The sequence below is a fragment of the Eurosta solidaginis genome, chromosome 3, assembly GCF_040869045.1.
Source record: "Eurosta solidaginis isolate ZX-2024a chromosome 3, ASM4086904v1, whole genome shotgun sequence".
Taxonomy (NCBI): Eukaryota; Metazoa; Arthropoda; class Insecta; order Diptera; family Tephritidae; genus Eurosta; species Eurosta solidaginis.
Genome location: NC_090321.1, coordinates 219,759,752 through 219,786,372, shown reverse-complemented (window position 1 = coordinate 219,786,372; position 26,621 = coordinate 219,759,752). Strand labels below are relative to the sequence as shown.

The 26,621-nt window shown below is 33.8% G+C and overlaps 1 protein-coding gene across 1 annotated transcript; it reads left to right on the top strand.

Annotated features, from left to right (window-relative positions):
* Positions 1-78: 78 nt before the first annotated feature.
* Positions 79-3,118, top strand: Rpe (Ribulose-5-phosphate-3-epimerase). Its single transcript, XM_067778034.1, has 4 exons — positions 79-379; positions 453-638; positions 2,536-2,727; positions 2,821-3,118. Exons 1-4 carry the CDS (start codon positions 194-196, stop codon positions 2,944-2,946), a joined length of 690 nt encoding a protein of 229 aa, XP_067634135.1. The 5' UTR covers positions 79-193; the 3' UTR covers positions 2,947-3,118.
* The last annotated feature ends 23,503 nt before the right edge of the window (positions 3,119-26,621 follow it).

Sequence of the window (26,621 nt, the reverse complement as noted above, 5' to 3'; positions counted from 1 at the left end):
CGCATGATTCAATGGCTTTTCCGTTTTTATAAAACGCTGTTTGACAGAAAGTAGCTGTCACAATTGTGAATTGTGTATGTGCAATTTCCACGTTTTTGTTGACAATTTTGACCCTCGCACTTGACCGATTTAAATTTGTTCATTTTTATTAATTTACTAAATAACTACATTCCGTTTAAAATTAAATATAAAAATGCCAGTCGAAGCAAAAGTAGGACCATCCATTTTGAATGCCGATTTGTCTGACTTGGCGCAAGAATCGCAAAATTTATTAAATAATGGTGCTGATTACCTGCATTTGGACGTAATGGACGGGCACTTTGTACCAAATCTTACCTTTGGTCATACGCTAGTAAAATGCTTGAGAAATAAAATTAAGGTAAGTTATATAGTACACATATGAATACTTTAACAAACGTTCCTTATTTCCTTATTTTCATTTATATCCAAAGAAAGCCCATTTTGAGACTCACATGATGGTATCACGACCACAGCAATGGATAGAACCAATGGCTGATGCCGGTGTCAACCTATATACATTCCACATTGAACCAGTCATGGACGAGGTGAATGATGTGTGTCGGAAAGTGCGCGAATCGGGCATGAAAGTTGGATTAGCTTTGAAACCTGGTACTGATGTAAGCAATAACAAAATAAAAAAAAAAATCTAGATACTAATGTATTTGACTACGCCTCGCGTAACCTGGCATTATCACCGACTAAATCCTCCGCGACCTTATTTACAACATGGACGTCCCAAATGTCGACCACGTCGACTGCCTTACACCCCAAAATCTTGGGTGTAACGTTTGATCAGGATCTACATTTTGGTGAGCATGCGGCCGCAGTTGTACCGAAAATCCAGAGCCGTAATAAAATTCTCAAATCTCTTGCTGGCAGTACTTGGGGAAAAGACAAAGAAACGCTCAATTACCACATACAAAGCAATTAGCCAGCCGATTGCATACTACGCGTCCCCTATATAATCGCCAAGCCTAAATACTACTCACTGGAAGGCGCTACAGGCCTGCCAAAATACTGCTCTCAGAACCGCCACAGGCTGTCTTCTTATGTCCTCAGAACACCATCTACATAATAAAGCGCGAATACTCCCCATCAGGGAGAGAAATGAGATGCTAACCAAACAGTTCCTGTTGAATACCCAGAACCCTGGGCATCCAACAGACATCTGATTGATGGGCCAACAACACCCAGGGGCTTAAGGAGTCATCTCCGTAATCATTATGAGGAAATACGGCACCTGAGAACTCGGCCGTATGAAGCCAAAAAACACAAGCATGTCCTCGGTGAACTCCACAAACAGGCGTCGGACCTTTATGCCAGGAATTGCCCAGTGAATCCAGTACTCAAAGAGCAGTACCCAAAACTTGCAGAAGAGGAACGCACACTCCCCAGGAAAACGCGAGTCACTCTAGCTCAACTTCGATCTGGATACCGTAACAGGTTAAACTCTTACCTATACAGAATCAACCCCGACATACAAAATGTATGCCCTGCTTGCAATGTGTCCCCACATGACACCAACCATCTCTTTAATTGTAATGTGGAACCAACGCCTCGAACAACCCTCTCATTATCGTCCACACCTGTTGAAACAGCAAGTTTCCTTGGACTTCCGTTAGAGGATATTGATGACAGTTTGTGATCGGTCACACCTATTGGATGGGGCGAAGCACTGCTACAACAACAACAACAACACTACACCTCAGTCTTATTAAAATTATGCCATACAATATATTTCAAATTTGACGAGACGTAGTGCTATCAATTATCTGTTTATATGATTGCAGGCCAGCAAAAACTTCTTCGGATAAAACGGATGTGTTATATGCATGCGGATCTCTGGACCATGTCACTATTTGGAGGGAACTGCTTTTAGGCATTGTCTTCGCTATGAATACGGTGTTTAGACGTCATAAGGCCACATAACGTGGCAGTTCTGAGTGCGGAGTCTTTGTAAACCTGCAATTTCTCCATTGGGTGTTGTGTGGATCGGTAGCCCATATTAGCGATGCGTAGTACAAGATTGTGGTCAATTGATAATATCTTGCCAGACAGTGTTTCTTTGTCGGATTTTTTTATTTTGTTTTTTTGTACGGCTTTATACTTTCGACACGCAGTTGATGAAAAAATATCACTCCCAGAAGGGTGGTTCGACAATTGGTAACATTATGCCATCAACGAGATTGTCCAATTGTTGTATCACCTACGTCATGAACATCATGTTCCAATTCCGTGACGAACTTGGGTACGCCAGAGCATCGCTTGCTAAATATGTGTTTGATACATTTATATTTGTAACAGGACTCGCCTCGCGAATGTGAGGTTGGCAATTGGGTTGCGGCAGCTGATAATTCCGCTTATCAACCCCCTGAATTCCTTATGGACATCATAAGTTCGTTATCATTGGATTAACCATATTCTTTCTAGGTTGCTATCGAATACTATATCCTTCTTCCCATCAACAAAAGTAGACCTAGTAACAATAAAATTAATTAACTCATATTTATGTAGGTTACAGTTGTACAAAAATATGTAGATAGCGCAGATCTAATTTTGGTTATGACAGTTGAACCTGGCTTCGGTGGGCAATCATTTATGTCAAATATGATGCCCAAAGTGGAGTGGCTGCGTGAGAATTATCCTAATTTAGACATCGAAGTGGACGGCGGCGTTGGACCAAAAACTATAGAAGCTTGCGCGAAAGTACGTATAAGATACACATTCGTTTACATGTACATAGTAGTAAGAACTTAGTAAATAACTTTCTTTCCTTTTAACTTATTTAATCTTTCTTAGGCTGGCGCAAATATGATTGTTTCAGGTACGGCTGTTATTCAAGCTCCCAACCAGCGAGATGTCATAAATTTGCTTAAATCCTCTGTTCAAAAATACACAAATAAAGCATGCACACATGCGAATTAGAGTATTGCACAAATGCGATTTTAAAATGCACATACATATGCACATAGATATTTCTAGCTTAAACTTTAGGCAAAAAATATTTGTACAAAAACGAGAAAAACTTCGTAACAAATTAAGGTTAATATGGCGTTTGTTTAGATATAAATAAAAAAACTTTAGCAATAAGGACAAGGCAAAAACTTTGTTCAAACATTGTTTTCTAAATTGAGGCTTCATTAGAATCCGCTATTCGCCGATACTACTCCTCTAGCTTTAGATGCTCCATTAATTAGGACCGCCAGTATTTTCACCACGTGTAATTTCCCATCGTCACCGACCAAGTCAACGGTCAGCACATAAGGGACCTTATTGCACATGCGACGTGCAATAGCCAAATTGCAAAAGAATAACCTATCCACTAACTTAAGCCGTATAAAATGTTGATAAGCCTATTGATAGTAGTCTAAGAAGTCAAAGAATTTATAGAGCGCTTTTTTGTGGCTTTCTCCATTCATACTGATGTCCGACATAGAGAAGCTGAAATTTGCAGATTAAAAAAATATGCTTTGGCTCGCTTGTGGTTGTTGTTGTAGCGGTAAAACGACGGGTTTGAAGAGTGTTATCTATGTTGATGGTCCTTTGTCGGATATAGATCCGTTACGTTCCGGTAACAAGCACCATTAAGGTATTAGCCCGACCATCTCGGGAACGATTTAATACGGCCATACTGCACCTCCTAGGCCATCACGCACCTCTAGTTCCATGAGGAACTTGGGGTCATCAGAGCCTCGCCTTCTAAATACGTGTATAATATATTCATATTTGTAACAGGATTACTCTTTCCTAGATAAGGTTGACAATGCTGAAACTGTGAAGATAATAAGCTATGAATTGCGCTTATAAACCCCTTGAATCCTGGCTTGCTTTGTACCGCTAGTAATGTTTCGAAAATACGGCCAAATTTTACTAGAGAGAGTATGATCTTGGGCAAGACCAACAAATAAGGGAGTTGAATACGTAAATTAGGCGGCTAAATTAGAAGATAACGAAATGGAAACCTCAAGATCTAAAACCACTGTGCTAATTCTTCTTCACAGCTACAAGAAAAGGAGGAACTATGCTAGTGCTGGTGAACTTTGGTCAACCGTGAAAGCTTTGTCAAATTCGACAAAACAAAACGATAAGATATCCATTGCTTTTTGGCGATAAGTTTTGTCAGACCAGAGAAACGTTCTCTGCCGGCAATTCGTGATGTATTTGTCGGTGAAAAAAGGCCAGACGAAGCTTTCTAAATTAGTAATTCATACGGCATAGCCATGGCGATGTTAAAACACTTTGCGGACAAGAGGGAAATATCTAAAACTTAAATCCTTGTTTAAGGATAGGTTGCCTTCAAGAAGGAAATGGGCGGTAACCGACTATTCGAGGAGGGGATAATGTCACTATAAATACATGTAGCCAACGTTTCGTTGTCGGAGAAGCAGCCAATTCCGAAGCATCACAATCTACTGAGTACATGGCCAATGAACTTTGAGGAGAAGTGGAATGTAGATATATTGTAGTTGATTCACAACACTAAAAAGAAAGCTGAAAGCTTCGCTATTCAGAATAGCTACTCTTAGCAGACTGAGAAAAGAAATCTTCAAAATCGCAACTAAAATGACGAAACACTGGAAATAGGCCTACACGTGAAGAGGATTGCGATTTCTTTAAACGACATGTTCTGGGGCTATATGGGGGCCAAATGGCGCGTAAAGAAATGTAGTGGGCTCATTCCATTTCAAGACACCCGGTCCACGCAGGACATGAATTTTGATTTCGATGAACTTTTAATATGTTGTTCTTTAGTCCAAATAATGAAACACATGTTTTTTTGCCTCAAGAAAATTTTTTTTCGGATTTATCGGGAATTGAATTCGATAAAATGCAATCGATATTTCTTTGAAATGTTCGCTACTACTTTTAATTTTATATACATTTATAAACTGCATATAGTTAAAAAAAAAATATGTTTTTAGTATTTATCACTTTTTTTTTTCAAAAATTAATATTTCAAAAACCCGTTTTTTTTTGTTGAAGCATATATGACACTACTTTATTTTTGCTTCGATTCCAAGCTAAAAAACTGACGAAACTTTATCGGAACTTCAAAACACAAAAACAATTTCTATAGTGGAAAAGCGAGACCACTATTCCCCCAAAATTAGTGAGTTTGACATGTTTTTGTTTATGTTTTACATTTTATTTTTACTTTAACACTTTTAACAATATAAACAATGCAAATAACACGCGAAAATTATTTCGGTCTCTAATGGTTCACTTTTTTCACAAGAAAGTTGATTTTAATTGTGTTTTTATGCGCCAAATTTTAAAACTAAAAACAAAATTTTCATGTGTCAGAAAAAATAAAGAAAAAACGGCCGAATGTTAAAAAAAACCTATCGAAATACAAACTGGCTCGTTTGTTTTTAATGAACTACATTGTATTTTCCTTGTATTTCGTTACATGGTGGAATAACCAGGTGAAGTAAGCCGTCAATTGTCTCGCTCTAAATTCTTCTTTGTTCTGTCATTCGGCTATCTGAAAATTTTTCACCAATGTTGTCCCCGAAAAATAATAACAAATGAATATTTTCAATAATAAATTTGATATTCTAATTAATTTTAAGCAATTGGCATTGATCGCCCTTTATGCTGATTGTATTGCATCAATATATGGCGAAAAAAAGTTGATTATTCAAAAATTCATATTTCGAAAACAACGAGTTTTGGCTAATGGATATTTACCCAAGTCGAAATATAAACTGCTCACTCGATATAGAAAAAGTTTAAACAAAAAACAATAACCTTTTTTTGAAATACAAATTTTTGAAAAAAAGTCATACATTTTTACTAAATACAAAAAAATATAATTTTTTTTTAACTATATGCAATTGTTTATAAATTTATATAAAATTAAAAGTAATAACGAACATTTTAATTTTCAAGAAAAAATCATGAGAATTGGTTAATTTTTGACAAAGCTATTGTATGCTGTAATGCATTGCATCAATAAATGGGGGAAAAACTTTTAATATTCAAAATTTCCTATCTCGAAAACAACGAGTTTTGGCTAATAGGCATTTGGCCAAGTTAAAATATGAACTGTTCGCTCAATATAGAAAAAGTTTAAACAAAAAAAAAATAACCTTTTTGAGAAATAAATTTTTAAAAAAAGTCATACATTTTTACTAAATACTAAAAAATCGTTTTTTTTAACTATATGCTATTGTTTATGAATTTAAATAAAAGTAAAAGTAATAACGAACATTTCAAGGAAAAAATCATGAGAATCGGTTAATTTTTGACAAAGTTATTGACAGTTGAAGAAATAGGTAAATAAAATATCGATTGCATTTCATCGAATTCAATTGCCGAAAAATCAGAAACAAAATTTTTTAAGGAAAAAAAAACACGTGTTTCATTATTTTGACCAAAGAACAACAGATTAAAATTTCATCGAAATCAGAAATCATGTCCTGCGCGGCTCGGGTGCTTTGAAATGAGCCAGTGTCTAGCTCTAGATTACAGTAAACTTTGGTGAGGTTTGTACTATCGGACCTCAAAGATTTTTAAACGATCAGTAGATGGTATTAAATTGACCTTAAATATCGAAAGTGGCGCCTCGTGCGCTAACTGGATCCAGTTTCTTATACCGGGCGGCGCACAATGGTTTAGAAACGGAAACAACCATAGATCTAAAAACTGTAGAATCCCTTTCTTATTTTTTTTTCTAATAAGCTAATTGAGTGGATTTTTGAAAAAGTTATTTCAAATTCACTGTTTGGTATATAGTCTGCAGGAAAATAGGGAGTAGTTACAGGATGTGCACAATAGTCAGGAATTTCCCAACTGGACTTTTTACAAAATGACTTTTGATTAGTGATACCCAACCTCTAAGCTGTTCACATTCTAATCTTCAGTTAAATTGGGTTTGTTTTTAGAAAACTCGCGCCCCGTTTTGGATATATCGCTTTGGATTTTGTAAAACCAATTTCAATTTGGTTATCAGCGATCTCAATAACGCCTAAGTTTAAAGGTTTTTTAAATTCTATCTTGGATGGTTATTAAAACACGAGAAATGTTCGGCTTAATTACTTCAGTACTTTATTTTTCAGTGCTCAATATCGAATAATGAACCGGAAGTCCACCATCTTCTTTTCTTCCATTTGTTTCCTTTTCAGTGATGTATTTTTGCTCTTTTTACACGCGTATACGTTTGCGCGTAAAAAAAACGCTTATTCTCGTTTAGATAATGCTTAGGAGACCCATCTAGCGGCAAATAGCTAGAGGTCATGTTGTACCGAAAAGCGCAGACACAAACTTCTGGTGGTCATAGTGTATAACATAAAGCTGAATCAAAGAGGATAAATATAACAAAATAATTAAAAAAAAAATGTTTAAGTTAAACGGTTTTATTGAAAACAATACTTGAAGTAATAATAATACTAAAAGCCAGCAATAATTAGGTAGGTCCTAGGTACTAGTCATCACACTCCTCATCATTATAGAGCGTTGATCAGACAATTAAATAAAAGCGTTGGACGCGTGAAATTTCTAAAAGTTTGAGGCGTAGCATAACCTTATTAAGGTTCAGTTGTTCTTATATATGACTATCAATAGAAATTTGACGCGTGTGGTGACTAGTACCTAGGACCTAATTATTTTCTAACTTTTAGTATTATTATTACTTCATGTAAGTATTGTTTTCAATAAAACCGTTTAACTTTAAATTTTTTTAAATTATTTTATTTTCAAGTTTTTAGTCTTTATTTAATTACCAATTATTTCTCATTCTATTTAGTTCATTTAGTGGCTCATTATTACAAGGACTCTTTCCTAACAATTTGTTACAATCTAAGCCCTGAATACATAATCCTTCCAAAGACTTTACGCGACTCTGCGCCACGTATGCTTGTCCCTCCTCGAAATGCAAAATATTTTGATGCCACTTCTACCGGACTGTATGTAATACATATTTGTTTCAAATATGAGCCAAATCGGACATCATAGGTCGCTTTCTATTCTTATATGTATTATGTGTTCCAAATATGAGCCAAATCGGACCATAAATACGATTTTTGTGAATATCTAGATCCTTGCGCCACCTAGCGGCGGTTTTTTCTTATTATTGCATTGTCATCGGGTTCTGAAGTATACTCCAAGCTTCAAGCTTGTAGCTTATCGGGAAGTTACTTAAATTTCAATTACAAAATTCGTGCCAGTCAACTCAACCTAAATAAAACCGTTTAATAAGAGCCGTCACTCGTTATTTTGGGGCGAGTAACTCGCTGGAAATTAAAAAAATTGAAGCCGAATGTTGACTGAGAAGGACATTTATAATTGTCTCGCATTTATCCATGTTGTGTAGGGACCTTATGCAACTGTGATTTTTGGAGAGAGAATTAAATAAATCATTAAATACAGTAGGAAAAATAAACACAAATGCCTCACGAAAATGTATAGAAGACATTTATAAAGATCTCGCCAAAAAAAAAAAAGTAGCGACTACCTCTCAGTTAATATCGAGTAAATGCTTAAAAAATAACGAGTGACGGCTCTTATTATATTTATCCTCTTTGGCTGTATCAGTTGTGATGAATAGTGGGCACACACACACATCTTTAGAGGTGAAACATAGAATTAGTGTAGAGGAAACATAGACACATACTTCAGTTGCATCTGAGTATAATGCGTATTGAAATTTAGTAGTACTAATTTTATGCGCAGCAATTTCAGAAGAGTAGATAAAGTTTGACGTTTAGCAGTCCATATAAAGTTTAAGCGTAAACGTCTATAGATGTAAAAAAAAAACACACAGCTTATATTAAAGTTGGCTCAGCTATTTAGTTTTTTCCGCTTGCCCGTCCAACATAAACCACTGTACAGCACACCATGCTACCACTAATCAGGGGCGGATCCAGCACGATTTGGGAAGGGGCCGGGCGATCTAAGTCAACTTTTTAAGTGAGGTAAAGTGACCTTAAAATTTTTCATACAAACGCACATACACATCTACACTCATCTACAAAAGTCATCATCACTCAGATTTTTGCAGTTTTTACTAAGTTTTGATTCGACCTTCATTATTTTCGATATTTTTATAAAAACATGTATTATTATATAACACCAACAATCCAAATATACACTTAAGTCTTTTTAGAAAATTCGGGAAAATTCTGTGAATTTTCATACAAATTTTTAGGTTTCAGTACGAATTTTTAGAATTTATCTCTCAGAAAAATTCTAAAAATTCTTACCAAAAAGCTGAAATTTTTAGGTTTCAGTAAGAATTTTTAGAATTTATCTCTCAGAAAAATTCTAAAAATTCTTACCAAAAAGCTGAAAATTTGCATAAAAATTCGCGGAATTTTCTTGAATATAACAATACATATTTTTATAAAAATAGTTACAATAATTTAGGTCGAGCCAAATTTAGTGACTGTATATATTTTAACAATAAGCCATTATAAATTATTGTTTGTTATATAAGCTAACACCAATATTCTGGCTTGCATTGACTGGCAATTGTAATAAAAAATTCCTGCTGCATTAATCGAATTTCGGACCGGAGGAAGATACGTTCCATCAACTACTAAGAGCTGCCCAAAAAACTATAGGTTGACTTAATTTTACATATTTTTTTATCTTTATGTACAATTATGTATAGTATACGTCAGAGCGTGGCACAATTCCCAAAATAATGGAAATTTCCTGGCGTGAATGTATTACTGCTGCCAAATAGTAACACATTAACGCGATGTAGGGACTGAAATTCGCGAAGGCCTATATAAATAATTTTTTGTGACATTTTAGAAATATTGGTCCTTCTTTTGTTTTTTTCAAAAGTATTTTTTGTTCAGAAAAAGGATGTGGTGTGGCAACCGTGATCATGAAATAGTGATCAAGGCTGCCAAATTTCAGCGAAAAGTACGCAATTCTTTCTTCAAATACCAGAATGGTAAATTTTTTCTGCTGATTTTACCCACAGCGAAACAAATGGAAATTGGAAATGAATATGTATATGCTAAACTATTCATTTCATAAAATATATCAACCGAGGTATTATAAATTGCAGATTTTGGGAGCGGGGCGATTAGGACGATCTTATAGATTATACATACATAAAATCTAAAAATTTTAAAATTTCATATGTAATTAAAACAAACATTTATAGTTTTCATAAGTTCCAGATCAGAGCGGGGAGGGGGACGATTGCCCACCCACCCTGGGTCCGCAACTGCCACTAATAAATCCAAACAAAACACAACGACCCATTTTTGTTTTTTTTTTGGTGCCATTTATTTAGTTTTCATAACATTTATGTATATAATATATGTATATGTATTGTATATATTTGATTTTTCTTAGCTTTAGTTTATCAATATGTGGTATATCTGTGATTGTATGTAAGTGACAATATATGTTTATTTATATTATTATTTGCCCAATAATGTCGTATGTATGTGTGGTATCGTCCTATCACTTTCAATTATGTGTTTGGGACTATTTCTAAATTAAAGTGATGTCGGAATCTTAATAGAAACTAATAAATTTGTCGGTTATGACTGCTAAATTTCTTGCAGGGATGTTCGACACAAACCAATACTAAACATTAAGGAGCCAACAAAGCGTTTTTGAAATTATGACCAAAATATACATTGGCGTATAGTCATAGTCATAATTAAATAGGATTTAAATGGAGTAGCAGCTTTTTTGACAGAGAGCTCATAGGATATGTAGAGATGGGAAAGGGGTAAATACCCAAATGGTAAATACCCGGTAAATTGGTTATATATGGTCAAAATGGGTAAATACCCAAATATTTACCCAAAAGAAGGGTAAAAATAATCTTTTGGAAAATATGGGAAACAAACACACAAATTCAATCCAAAATGTACCCAATTTCTCCTATATTGGTGGGTAGCTATCCATTACGCTATCGGTTGAAATAGTTTTAATCTGTAATCCAGCGTTTTTCAAAAATATTTAGCCAACAAGTAAGGACGGGACTGTTTTCGGCTGTGCCGAAGACTTCATACCTTTCATGAATGGGGCTGAATAATAATCTTATCCCGTTCGTAATCTCAAAATAATAGGATGTATAAGATAGGAAATATATAGTGAACAGATGTACATACCTAAACGATTTTTAAGATAAATATAAAATAAAAAATGGCAAAAACTCCCTTATCTGAACGATCGGTTGTATGGGATATATATATGATATATAGCTCCGATCAAAATAGTTTTTACAGGAAATCTTCTATGATATATTAGAATATATATCACCAAGGCTCACGTTTTTATATTGGAAACTAAGGGAGAAATGGCCAAAAATCTTTCTATCTGAACGATCGGTTGTATGGGATAGGTATATACTATATACATATAGCTCCGATCAAAGTGATTTTTTCAGGAAATCTTCAAAGATATATTAGAATAAATATCACCAAGTTTAACGTTTTTATATTGGAAATTAAGGGAGAAATGGCTAAAAATCTTTCTATCTGAACGATCGGTTGTATGGGCTATATATTATATATAGCTCCGATCGAAATGATTTTTTCATGAAATCGTCTATGATATATTAGAATAAATATCACCAAGTTTAACATTTTTATATTGGAAATTAAGGGAGAAATTGCCAAAAATCTTTCTATCTGAACGATCGGTTGTATGGGATATATACTATATATAGCTCCGATCAAAGTGATTTTTTCAGGATATCTTCTATGATATATATATTTCCGAGTTTCACGTTGCGGCAGAAATGACCAAAATCGTCTTATCTGAACGATCGGTTGTATGGGAGATATATGTTATAGTGGTCCGATCCTACCGGATCCGACAAATGTCTAATATAATACAAAAATGCATCCTTGTGCCAAATTTCATTGAGATATCTCAAAATTTGAGGGACTAGTTTGCGTTCAAACAGACAGACGGACGGACAGACCGACGGACAGAGGGACATGGCTATATCAACTCAGTTCGTCGCTCTGATCAATTCGGTATACTTAATGGTGAGTCTATCTTCTATATTTCTCAACGTTACAAACATCGGACCAAAGTTAATATACCATTTCATGTTCATGAAAGGTAAAATAATGCATGCCGTTGCAAAAATTTAGGTTTACCCAGTAAACATTTTAAATCAAAAAAAGTCGGAAAAATATCTAAATTGGAGCGTTTACAGTCGGTATGTGCTTATTTGGAAGGCCGAAACCAGTGTATTTCCCTTCTTGCAATGGTCGGTCTATATGAGCCTATTAACGTATGTCTTTTGAGCCTAAATAAGAGTCCGAAATAAGTCTTAAAATGCGTTTAAACAGCTCATATTATACTCTACTGGAACTCTCCGGCGTCATTTTTAACTCTAATAAACTCTGGTTATCTGACACCTATATGGCCTATTTATTAGGCATCGTCAGTGCTTATTGGGGTCATATATAGTTTGACACACCTGGACAGAGCGTGGCAGCTTTGCGGTTACATTGCAAATGTCGATAATCGGCCATAAGCGGAAAAACGTCGATGCTTATACAAAAAAATAATAGCAAGGGTAACATTAATGTACAAATGTAATTCATTTTGTATTAAAATGAAAAATTGTTGTCACAAAGTATCAAAATTTGTTCCAAACTCGCTTTGACGAACATAAATAGTTGATAAATGATAATTTTTGCATGTAAGGTTAGGAGCTTTTACTCCGTTAAATGAAAGGCAAAAATTTAATTTTCTTTTCTCCTCCTACGCGTTTCGACGCTTTTCTGATTCCTACATTGCCCACTTATTTTGGACTCGTTTCGGATTCTTAAATTATGAGCGCCGTGAGCATGTTATGTACCCTATAAAGCATATGTACCCTATAAACATTCTCTTACAGAATATTCCGGGTATTTTCCTGGTATTTACCCATAAAAATGGTAAATACCCGGTAGAATCCCAACTCTAAGGATATGATATCAAAAGGTTGCACTTAAATTTAGAAGCTATAGGAATTATTTTGAAAGCCCAGCGACATTAGATTTCTGATGCAGCATCGAGCGTCAAATAGCGCATCCCGCAGTATAGTGGGAATGTTTATAACAGTACTTCAAGAAATTTTTTATGTGTATGGGCAATTCGAAATAAGTTTCAACAGCTAAGTCTGAAGTTCTTTTAAATTTACAAGCGCAGCATTTTGCGCGATTTTGAAAATGTTCGCTTTTGCATCAAAACTCATGAATAAGAGAAATTTCATTGCGACCCGGCAATGAATATGGGCGCTTTCAACGAACACAATTTTTGTTGTCCGTTGCAAAAATGTTTCCGTTAGTTTTAGCGATAGAAATTAGATTTTTGAACGGCGAGTTGAGCCAACTGTTAAATTAAATAATTATTCTTAAAGATTTCTTAAAATATTTTTTACACTTTACCATTATATTAAGGATTAAGGGGAGAAATTGTATATAACCAATTTAAACGTCAACGAACTCAACGACAGATGTTTGCTGAAAGCGCCATTGGTTTTAGATCCGTTTCCGTTATATGTATTTGAATGCGGCTCCATTACCACCCTGTACTTATTTGTTATTTTAATCTTTTGCAACGCACCACTGTATGTAACAGCATTGGAAGATGTCAATCTGCCGTTAGGTAATTTTACAAAAAAGTTAATGGATTCCTTCGTGAATCGTGAACGTGTGAGGTTGGAATGGGCAGAGCGTCCTTGGGCCTGTCTTAAGGATAGCTTCTGTCCTCCCAACATGAAGTGACGCATTTTTTTTTAAATATATATTGCTGATTAAAAAACCAATTTATTGCGAACTTTGTGACTGGCGTGGTGCCAATTAAAAACCTAATTGCTTTTGATTTGTGCCTGGCGTGGTGCCAATAAAAACCAAAAAATTAACTTTTTTATGAGAAATAACGGAAATGAGTATCATTGAATTGAGCTACTGTGAATAACGGAGCTTTTGTGTATAACAAAGGAGCATTGAGATTTAAGAACTGGCGTGGTACTAATTAAAAACCAAAAAATTAACTTTTTATGAGAAATAACGGAGTTTAAATATCATTGAATAACAGAGCTACTGTGAATAATGGAGCTTTTGTGTAGAACGGAGGAATATTGAGATTTAAGAACTGGCGTGGTGCCAATTAAAAACCATACTGTTTTTTGGTTATATACATAACGGAATATAACGGGATAGTGAAAAAACGTTGCGACAAGCTACATATTGTTACAACACATAATTAGATAAAAGAAAATTTTCGAAATGAGATGTAAAAACTCGCGTGGTGCCAATTAAAAACCATTATCATTTTATATACATTTTGATCTCGCATTATCGGTTTATTTGAAGCCAATCACCCTCAACGTATGTTGAGTAAATCCAAAAAAAAAAATTTAAATTGCGGGTTACAAAATAAATTGTGGTAATTATATTGAAATGAAAGTGTTTCTAACGTTTAAATTTATGAATTTCAAGTCACATTTCCCCAGTGGTCAATTAATTACCCGATTTGATGATTTGATGATTTACTGTTTTCCCCTTTTTGGTCTGATGGCGGTTCTTTATGGCTTTAAATTGTTGGTATGTATGGAAATTTATTTGCATTTAAAGCGGTTTAATTCAATATTTTCTCATATTATCGTTTCAAATTGTTTTTTAATTTTACAATACTGTATAAGAAGAAGAAGGTGGGTTGTTGAACTGAAGCCGAACCAAACGTCCGGGTCCGATCACCTCATCGGCCGAGTATCGAAGCCGAACCTCAAATTAAAATGAGACGGTTTTTTTTTCAAAGGAATGCCGCTTTCCGTAGAAGCTTATTGAGCTTGAATAAAATACTAGGTTTTTCCCTTATGTATGTAATTTTCAACGTCCGAAAAACAACAAAATCCATTCTAATTATCCTTAATTAATTGTTGTGAAAATCGATTTACGCTCATGCTTTCATGTGTCTCACAAAAATTAGCTCATAGCGTGAAATGTCCCATCCACGCTGCCACTAGAGAAGTCTAACATTTTTTGTCATCCCAATCGACAGCGCAGGGCTCAAAAAAAGCGTTGAATGGCAGCCGATGCTTACTATACCATCTGAAGACCTGAGCATACTCCTTTCAATACAGCGACCTGCCAATTTCATCACCTCTTCATCACCATCACAAATTCAGCAAGAGAACGTGACCTGGCGAGACATCTCGACCCTAGATACCCCCATATTAGGAGTCTCAACTTGGATATTATGCGGTTGGTAAATGAAGACAAACGTTCCAAATGGGAGGAGCATCTAAAGAACTGCAACCTTTCTACGGGTGTTGGTAAATTGTGGTCAACCGCCAAATCCCTGTACAATCCAACTAAACGCAACGATAAAGTATCCATAGTCTTCATCGACAAAACTTTATCGGATTCGAAGAAATGCGCCAATATCTTTTTCCGACAATTTATAATGCATTTTCTTTAGACTAAGTCCCGTGCTCCGCCTACCACACCGATGATCCTGGGTTCACGCCCCGGGCCAAGCAACATTAAAATTTTAGAAACAAGTTTTTTCCATTAGAAGAAAAATTTTCTAAGCGGGGTCGCCCGTCGGCAGTGTTTGGCAAGCACTCTGAGTGTATTTCTGCCATGAAAAGCTTCTCAGTGAAAACTCATCTACCTTGCATATGCCGTCCAATTTGTAGGAAAAGTTTAAAGGCTCACGACGGAAATTGGAAAAAGAAAACTCAGTCTAAATTTCATCGGAAAGGTATCACGCCTTGCATTCCTTTGTTTTAATAAATAACAAGGCAACTCACTCATAGATGCAGATGCCTTGTTAAACTCATAACATTTTAGATACCAGTTCGAAAATGCCCTATCTCAAAATTTGTTTCAGAAAAACCCTAATTGAGACTTCTTTAAAAAACATCCTACCTCAAAATTCGAAGAAAATCCCTTCTTAGAAATAGTTTTTAAACGCTCTTTGTTAAAAGTTGATTGAGCCCATTTCAGTTTTATTAAAAACGCCCTATCAGAGTTCAAAATCTATTGAATTTATGATGTGATAGGCATTTTTAAACCCAATTTTGAAGTATGTAGGTCGTTATTAGAAATCGAGTATGTTTCTTAAGTCTTTTGAAATTTGATTGGCTTTGAAAAACTGTATAACAGTTAAGAAACACATTTTGTGTGACATATCTACATTAACTTGTACGTCAAGTCAGGCATATATGTACATAAAAATTGAGTTTAGAAAACAATCTGAAAAACCGGGCCCGTTATCGTGTTATACGATCCGTGATCGAATTCAATTTTTAAAATTGCAATAGCATTGAAATGGTGATTGAAATTGAGTTGATACGTGAAATATTGGATGCAAGTACTTATAAGATTCCTCCTAATGTATAGTAATTTTTACGAAAAGCTTGATAGATTCTTATTTATCGCTTGAGTGAAATTTGTTTTCGATACATGATACGGGCCCTGATGCTGGGCACATTCAAAGGTTGAACCATGGTTCAACTATATGGTTAGCTCATCTCTGCAGCAACAACATACCTTTGCTCAGAATGTTAAAATCTGCGTGTTGGTGTTAGGCGAATGGAATAAAGAAAAAACGTAAAACTTTGCAATTCTTGTGCGTTGTGGGAAAATAATGCGCTAAATTAGATGCATTCACTAAAAATATAACTTTAAGTGATGTAATTTTTTTATATAAATTTGACCTCTACGCAGAAAAGAATTGTCAATGTGTTGACATTTTGTGTTTGCCATCTCCATCTCCTTCGCACACTAACTACAAAAGAGTCATAAATTAAAATTTTTCAAAATCGGGTTTTTTCCATAAACCAATTCACAGTACACATCTATAACTGCCCCTTAAATTTCGTTGTCATTACGTTCGTCTTTAACTGGAAATATACCGTTATGCCAGTTTTGGTGTTGATTGCATCACTTGCGCTGTATCAAATAATGAGTACTATTTTTAGTTGTGTCAATGTGCTTAAGAACAAGTGAACGGTTTTTTTTACGCATAAATCGTTTTATTTCAAATTTTGACTATCTTGTTGCAAAACAGTTTTAACTTTGTTGTGTATTAATTAAAATTGTGTCTTTTTATACGTAAAGAGTAAGTAAATTTGCTTGTATTATTGTGAAACGTACCTTTTTTGATGAAATAATTATCATATATAATTGTCATAAATAGTCATAATTCAAAATTACTATATATTTTGTCCATAATCAAATAATTACAACAACATTTCGTCAATTCATTTTATAATGAAGGTCTCCTTCTTTGTTAAAACTGGATTTCAGTATAAACCGTTTTTCTTCTCCTGAATATTTACATTCTTCAAGTTGTGACTCTTTGTAGTTAGTGTGCGATATAATTGAGCCAACCATATAAATGAAGCATGGGCTGAACGATATATTTCCCCATAGCTTTATTTCTGTTTACTTTATGAACGAAGCTTCCAACTACTTTGTTCATTATTATTAACAATAAAAATGCAATTGATTATACCATATATGTTGTATTTATTTATTTTGTCGATATTTCGATTTCAATTAGAAATCATCTTCAGGGCTGTAAAAAATACATTTTTCTTTAAAAACCATAAATGCACAAACATAATCTGACACTTACACTTGTGAATGCACCTTGTCGAATAATTTAAAATTTCAATGCACAACACAGAATATCATAAACAGAAACAAAGATGTATACAAATACAAACAGTAATAATAAACAAAATATCTGCTAACAACAAGGTATATATTAACTTATTGGACACCCTCAGCATTATTGTTGCTAACTTCTCTTCATTTCCAAATGTCTGTATGCGTGAGCGATGTTGTCGGTGTCCCTCTTAAAATTCATGCGTATGTCATTAGGTGTATTGATAATATGTAGCATTTCGAGAGTGTACCGCTTGGAATTTTGTTTTTCTTCTTGCAATATTGTAACATTCTCTAAGTCCGGAGAGTGTCCCGTGGTCTTGCAATGTTGCGATAAGGCCGTTCTGTTGTCGTTAGAGTGGTCGCGATTTTTGATGTTCGATTTGTGAGCGGAAATCCTTGTCTTTAGTTTTGATTTAGTAGTACCCACATATACTTTGTTTAATACGTGGGACCCGTCGCCATTACATTTAATTTTGTATATTACGTCGGATTTCTCGTATTTTTCGATTTTGCTTTTGTATTGCTGTATATTTGTTGTAGGGTATTTTTATACTGGAACGCGATTTGGAATTTTTCTTTGTCATACATTTTTGAATGTTTTATTCGGTTAGACAAACCAGGTACAAATACGGCAGTCTTATATATTTTCTTTATGTTTTGTTATTTGTTTTTATTCGTAGCGTAAAATTGGTGGATATAACCATTGATAAGGTGGATCGGAAACTCGCTGTTTTGAAGTATTTTTTTGATGATGCTTATATTTTTCGGGTGATATATTCTATCGCTGATAGAGAGAACTCGCCTGATAAAATTTTTGGTTGTGTTTATTATTATACTCCTATCATGTTTCGAGTTAAAATTTATTAACCTCCCGGAAGCCGTAGGCTTTTTATACCAGTCAAAGGTTAGGTGGTTGTTATTTCTTATTACTACCGTGTCCAGAAACGGCAACATTCCATTATTTTCCATCTCAGATGTGAATTTTATTGAGTTATGAAATGAGTTCAAGAGGCTCAGCATTTCTTCAACGGAATCGGTTTTCACAATAGCGAAAAATCGTCAACGTACTTTGTGAGCAGACGAGGTTTGTACCGTGATTCTTCCTCAAATTTTAATAGTAATTCTTCCATTACTATATCGGCTATTACCGGTGATGCTGGTGATCCCATAGGCATACCCGATCGTTGTTCATAAACTTTGTTGTTGTACTTAAAGTATCTGTTATCTTTTATACAGAAGCGTACAACACTTAAAAATAGCTCTTGGTTAAGGGTTGTGTGGGGTTTTATTTGGTCCCATTTGGACGATATGATCTATATGGCATAGTCTACTGGGATACTAGGAAACAGGGACATAACATCAAACGATACCAGACTCTCATCATCATAAATATATGTATTTTTAATCTTATTCTTGAACTCAATCGTGTCTTGAACATTGTACTTGGACTCTTTAGTGATATTTTTCAGGACATTAACCACGTATTTACACAAATTATACGACTGAGAATTAATGGACGAACATATAGGTCTAAGTGGAGTTCCTTCTTTGTGGATCTTTGATAGTCCATACAATCTGGGCGCATTGGCCGTTCTGTTCATTAGTTTATATTTTTCTTTTTCATCTATCATTTGGTTTTTAAACAGTTTTTCCACGATCTCGTTATTCCTGCAATTTATTAGTGGGATCACGTTTTAAAGCACGGTATGAGGAAATATCGTTAACTAATGTTTGCAATTTTCTATCGTAATCGGATGTTTCCATTACAACTGTTACGTTTCCTTTGTCTGCATTGAGAACTAAGAGATGGTTATTTTGTTTGAAGAATTTCTTTGTCTTTTGTAAGGTATCTAAAATATATTTATCACACACGCTAATGTTTGTTCTATTGAGGTGGTCCCGTATTAATGTAGTCAAATTGTTCCTCTCAATCTCTTGTTCCTCTTTGTCTTTGATCGTCTGTATAAAGTCTTCGTCGCCTGCCATAAGCTTAAATAAGGGAAATTCTTTATTGGTTGTTGGTATGGAGTATTTCGGTCCCAGGGAGAGAATCCACTGTACATCCGTCGGTATACTAATATTTGTGGTATTGTGAAACCACACGGGTACATTTTGTATGTTAAGTGATTGGATTTGTTTGTCTTTGAGCCTCTCAAATTTGTTTATTTGTATATTTCTAATTTTGGCTCTGAAGTTTTGACACAATACTCTTTCACTATCGAAAAATACCTTATTCATACAAAATACTTCAAAACAACGAGTTTCCGATCCACCTTATCAATGGTTATATCCACCAATTTTACGCTACGAATAAAAACAAAGAACAAAACATAAAGAAAATATATAAGACTGCCGTATTTGTACCTGGTTTGTCTAACCGAATAAAACATTCAAAAATGTATGACAAAGAAAAATTCCAAATCGCGTTCCAGTATAAAAATACCCTACAACAAATATACAGCAATACAAAAGCAAAATCGAAAAATACGAGAAATCCGACGTAATATACAAAATTAAATGTAATGGCGACGGGTCCCACGTATTAAACAAAGTATATGTGGGTACTACTAAATCAAAACTAAAGACAAGGATTTCCGCTCACAAATCGAACATCAAAAATCGCGACCACTCTAACGACAACAGAACGGCCTTATCGCAACATTGCAAGACCACGGGACACTCTCCGGACTTAGAGAATGTTACAATATTGCAAGAAGAAAAACAAAATTCCAAGCGGTACACTCTCGAAATGCTACATATTATCAATACACCTAATGACATACGCATGAATTTTAAGAGGGACACCGACAACATCGCTCACGCATACAGACATTTGGTAATGAGGAGAAGTTAGCAACAATAATGCTGAGGGTGTCCAATAAGTTAATATATACCTTGTTGTTAGCAGATATTTTGTTTATTATTACTGTTTATTATTTGTATACATCTTTGTTTCTGTTTATGATATTCTGTGTTCTGCATTGAAATTTTAAATTAGTCGACAAGGTGCATTCACAAGTGTAAGTGTCAGATTATGTTTGTGCATTTATGGTTTTTAAAGAAAAATGTATTTTTTACAGCCCTGAAGATGATTTCTAATCGAAATCGAAATATCGACAAAATAAATAAATACAACATATATGATATAATCAATTGCATTTTTATTACTAATATATATGTGTGGCCTAGAGCTCGGAAATTCTTTTTGATATAACTTTTGAAAGGCCGAAAATAAAAATAAAAACAACATCCATTATTATTAACGGAAAAATAGCAGTTGCAATTTGTATCATATTTCGTTATTAAAATTTTAGGTTTTTATTTTGAGCTCTCTGAATTTGTTTCAGTATGCAGTTTTGCCCAATCAATTTTAGTCACATTGATTTTTGTAAATTTTTTTCCCAGGATTTTCTTTCAAAGTGTGAACATTTTTTTATCATAGTACAGTATTCATTTGAGGTAATAAAAATTTCCAGCTGCAAAAATATAGCTATTTAAGTAATCTTTTAGAAAATTTCCTGACAAAATCAACGAAAATACCTTTGCCGCACTTTTTCGAAAAATTATTTGGGTTTTGAATATCTCGAAAGACTTTATCCAACTCACTCTTAAAAGCATTTTCTGAACCTGAAACACTTATCTCAGAATCTTAGCACTAGATGTTTGATGAGTTTGATTCTTCTCAAACAACCGATCATACAATACTATAGCGTATTTTTTTGTTTCACTTTGGAAAGCGTAATCTAAAAGAGAGTCATAAGCGCGAAAAAATACAAATCAATGTTTGAAGAACTTTACCTCGGCGTTCCATAATTCGCCTTTGTAAGCATTGTATCCAATTTTTCGAATAAGAAGGGCCATGCACACATGTAAACAGCCCAAGCCAATGTGAGATATAGAAACGAGGAGTAAATAAGCAACTACTCGAGAAGGCTGTTCGAAAGGGGTCTAGACCATCGGGGAACGTGACGAAAACAATTGAGGGCTTCATAAACAGCGCAGTCTGGGAAATGATCATTCAGTTTGACTTTAACACGTTGTAAGTGAAGTACGCGAATAATTAGAATTGTGAGGTTCTACTACCATAGTAAATAATTACCATAGTATTGAATATTGGCGTTTATTTATTCGACAGTTTTACGATTTGAACGATAACAGAAGGCAAAGGTTCAACGGGAATCCTTAAAACTCATTACATAATTTGAGAAATACGTAAGGAGTGGAAATATTATTTATTAAGTAACAATCAAAATGCGTTTGTGGAAGGTTTAAGTGAAAAACATACGATTTAAAAAAAAAATGATATTTTGCTTTTGGAAACCACACACAATACCTTTGTTTTGTGTTTATGTATGTAAGAAATTCTTTCTTTTTAATTTTTTACCTTGGATATGTCCGTGTATATGTTTATGTAATAAGTGTCTGTATGTATGTATGCTCTAAAGTAGGTATAAATGTTTTATATTTTTATATATGTATATTAGCAAAGTATAAAATAAAGCAGTTTTTAACATCATCAGTATGATCACATTTAGTTTTTAGTTTTTTTTTGTTTATCATTTTTACTTTTAAATTTTTCTATTTGAAGCTAAGTATATTTTTTTTGATAACTCTTTGTATGTATTTATGCATATTATGAACATGCAGCGAGTGTCATATTGATGCCTATCTTAAGTTTGTATTGTATATAATTATATACATGCATTTTTTTTATATATAATGGGTGATTGATTGTACATTACACATTTTTTTGGTTTTTTGATAAAAAATTTTTTATTTTCTTCAGCTTTATCTAGGCTGCATTGTTTTATATTTTATTATACCCAGATATGCTTACTTAAGATTTGTGTGTGTGTATGTGTGAGCTTTTTTCGATATTATATAATGTCTCAAAAGCGTTTTTTAAAATGATTGACTACATTCTCTAACATATAAACATATACAAATACATATGTAACTGTTTACTATATTTTATTGTCATAATCCTTCTTCTTCTTCTTCCTTTCTTTCAAATATATAATACTACTTAGTATTTCAAGAATAGCCTATAGCTTTCTTACTTTTTATGTTTGGTATTTAGTATGTATGCATGTGTATATAAGCTATAAATATTCAGCATTGTATTTAAACACTTAAGAAATATTTGAATTTTCTGCTTCTCTCTTTTTTGTTAAGCATTTATTGTCTACTCTATGAAGCACAGTTAGTTTTCTCTTATAGTACATATAATTTAACTTTAATCTCAAACATTTTGTACATTTAGTACTACTTGCTTACAAATGTACCTAACATATAATAGCTTATATAACTATGTATGTATGTATATATTTTTATTGTCATTTATATATATACCTATGTATATATATTTTTTTGTTCAAGTTTAACTTGTATTAGCATTAGTTATTCACTTATATATAATAATACATATGCATATGTATGTAAAGTTGAGTGTATATGTCAAATGTATATAGCTAGTTAAATGTATATAATTTTGTTCTATGTATAAATTATTCATACATAATTTTTGTATATATATGTATGTACATATATTAATATAAATTCATCTATACAACACTTTGTTCTTTGAAATGATAAAGCTGTGCTTATACTACTAATGCTTAAATTTATATATACTTACACATACATATACACACGTAAATGTACATACAGTTTTGAAATAAAAATCACTTCCAAAATTTAAATTAAAACAAATCATATTTGTGCGTAATATTTTCATATGGTAGCATAATGGACTATCGACAATAACTGTTATTTTTTCCCTGTACTAATTTTCCCTCCCACTCGACTAGGACGAAGTAAGAATAGCGATAACCAAACTAAAAATCAACAAGGCCAACATTAGGTTAGGTTAGGTTAGGTTCAAGTGGCCGCTGTCCACATCGAAGCGGCGCACTTAGGCCTTTATAGGCCCATTGTGAAACGACACGGATTTGTTCCTACTCTCCTAATCAAACCACTTCGTTGAGTTTGTGAAGCTAACTAAGCGTCGTGTATTGACCTCAGCTATATCAGTCAGATCTACGAGAAACATCTTGCCCATAAAACGTTGCCTTCTTCTACCGAGCGCTGGACATTCACAGAGTAGATGCCTAACAGTTTCATGCTCTTCTACAATAATCATTAAATGGAGCGCCAATCCTTTCCGCATGCGGTCCAATATTACAAATGACGTTTTTTATTTATTTTACTCCAATGCTAACGTCGCTCCCGCAAATCTGTAAGGTTTTCTAAATAAAACAACATTCACCACCGGACCATTTGCTTTGCTTATCATACATATTTTTTATAATTTGTATAAAAAAAAAAAACAGGACTTAACCCTTTTAGCCGTAGCCATTTCTTAAATGTTGTCAATACACATCATTTAAAGAGGTCCAGATTTAATTGTGGCAACCACGCCACTGTTGGCAGTCATAGCTTGGAAATAGTAAAAGACTTCGTTTATTTGGCAACCATCATTAATACAAACAACAACCACAACTTTGAAATCCAGAGAAGAATCCTTTTTAGGCGGATTTACTTGATCGAAATCTCAATAATTTATTAACGGCTGATAGAAAATAAAAAAATGTTTCCAAAACTTCATTTGCTTCACTAAGCTGCTAGTAAATAAATGCACAACTCTTATGTAGCAGGCGGCGAGGAGATATCTCACACATACAAATATGTAGTCATCAGAGAAAGTAGTTACTCACACATACACACGCATATGGCCACAAATTACAAATACACATGTATATTACCCTGTCCGGGTATACATGAAAATTGTACAATCAAATTAGAATTTTTTTAGTAGGTAGGTCATAAAAAAACATTAAAAATCAAAGTCGAAGAAAAGTCGAAAAAATTAAATTTCACAGGCTCGAAAATTATTTGTTTGGGTATGCGTAGTGGAACTTGTTTTTCCTGAGCGCAAATCCTATCGAAAAATCGATGGCGCGATATAGGTTAACTTTCGTCCATACAAATCGCCCACCCTAATGTATATAGCTGGTAACGAAGCATGAAGGGCGCGCAATTACTAGACCTTAGGAGAAATGGGTGAACGAGGAAACCGAGAGTATAAAAGCAGCGCAAGCTGGGTAATAACTAATCGGTTTAATTTAAACACGCTATCAGTTGCGAAGTGAAGTATAATTGTACTACTCCAAAAGTAGTCTAATAAAGGCCATTTTGCAATACAGAATATTGGAGTGATTTATTCAACAGTTTAGCGATTCGAACGTTAGCAGAAGGTTTCAAATAAGCGGAATTTCTCTAAATTCGTTACATTGTAAATATTATTTAATAATAAGAGCTAACCATCTCAGGTTATGGTTGCTGGGACCAAAACGCTTCTTGAGGTATCCCTTTCGAGATATTTTGTGGTGTATTTACAGTTCGTGGTCAAGTAAAGAATTACCATGTTGTCTTACCTGGAATCAAATAATAGCGCCTTTAACGTACACGATGAGCATTTAAAACTTCTAAAATTCCTTCATAGCGCCAACAAATTCCTTTTCTTTCATGCGGGTATCCTGTTCATGTTCAATTTTGCTGAAAAATGTGTTTAGTATAATTATGACAGACTAAAATTAATTCCTTTCCAAATTTAGACAAGATTTTAATTAAACAGTATTTTAGTCAGCGATTTCTATAACGGTACATAATTTTTAAAAAGTTTAGGCTGATCTCTATGTCTGAAAATTGTGGTTCTGTGTTATTTATAAATATACTAATTCTCTACCAGTTTCGTTAATTTTTTAATTGTTATAAACGTATTGTACATTTGTATATATATGTATATGTATATGTGAGTTTATTGTCACTTTGGCAAATTGCATTTAACAGTTCATCGTATAAAATATTTATGTAAAACAGTATTTGTGCGTGAAGAGATGAGTTGTTGGGCGTAACAATGAAGCGACAGATATTTGTTTTTGCATATTCTTCTTCCTTTCACATGCAATATTCGTAAGCTTTTTATAGCAATATTTCAATTAACACCTAATTGTAAATAGTAGCTTTATATATTTATTTAAGTATATATGTCTACATTAGTTATAATATATCATGTAAATGTAATTATGAATGTATATATTTTAATCTTTTCATATTGTTAAAGCTGAAACCCATGCATATATATATGTAATTATTTTTATTTTTTTTTAATTCTTGCTTTAAATAAAAGCTTAGTAAAATATGCCCCACTAATACATGAATAAACATACATGCCTTATATAGTAAGATGACGGCATGGGTGCTAATCTAACAAAAAACAAGTAAGGTAGGCTAAGTTCGGGTGTAACCGAACAATACATACTCAGCTGCCAAATTAAAGCTTGCAGAACTTTTAAATTACCTTCTTTGTGGGCGGTGCAAGCCCATTGCTCCAAATTTTACTTATTTTCTATTCTGCGTCATAAGGTGAACCAACCTACTAAGTTTCATCGCTTTATCCATCTTTGGTAATGAATTATCGCACTTTTACGGTTTTTCGCAATTTTCGATATCGAAAAAGTGGGCGTGGTTATAGTCCGATTTTGTTCATTTTAAATAGAGAACTGGGATGAGTGCTGAGGAACTTGCATACTAAATTTCATTAGGATACCTCAAAATTTACCCAAGTTATTTTTACCCAAGTATCGGACAGATGGACGGACGGACATGGCTAAATGAATTTCTTTTTTCGCCCAGATTATTTTGATATATAGCAGTCTATATTTATCTCGATTAGTTTATGCCGTTACGGGGTACTGTTATGCGAACAAAATTAATATACTCTGTGAGCTCTGCTCAGCTGAGTATAAAAACACATTTTATAAACAAGAAACCAAGATATAGGGAAGGAAAGGCAACAGTAAATGAGGAAGTTGAAGATAAAAAACAAAAACTTTGTAAAAGCGCAGCATATTTTTTTATTATCAAATTCTCAAAAAAATAAAAAAGTAATACAACCTCAGATTCACGATTTTTCAACCAATAGGTTCAAGAAAG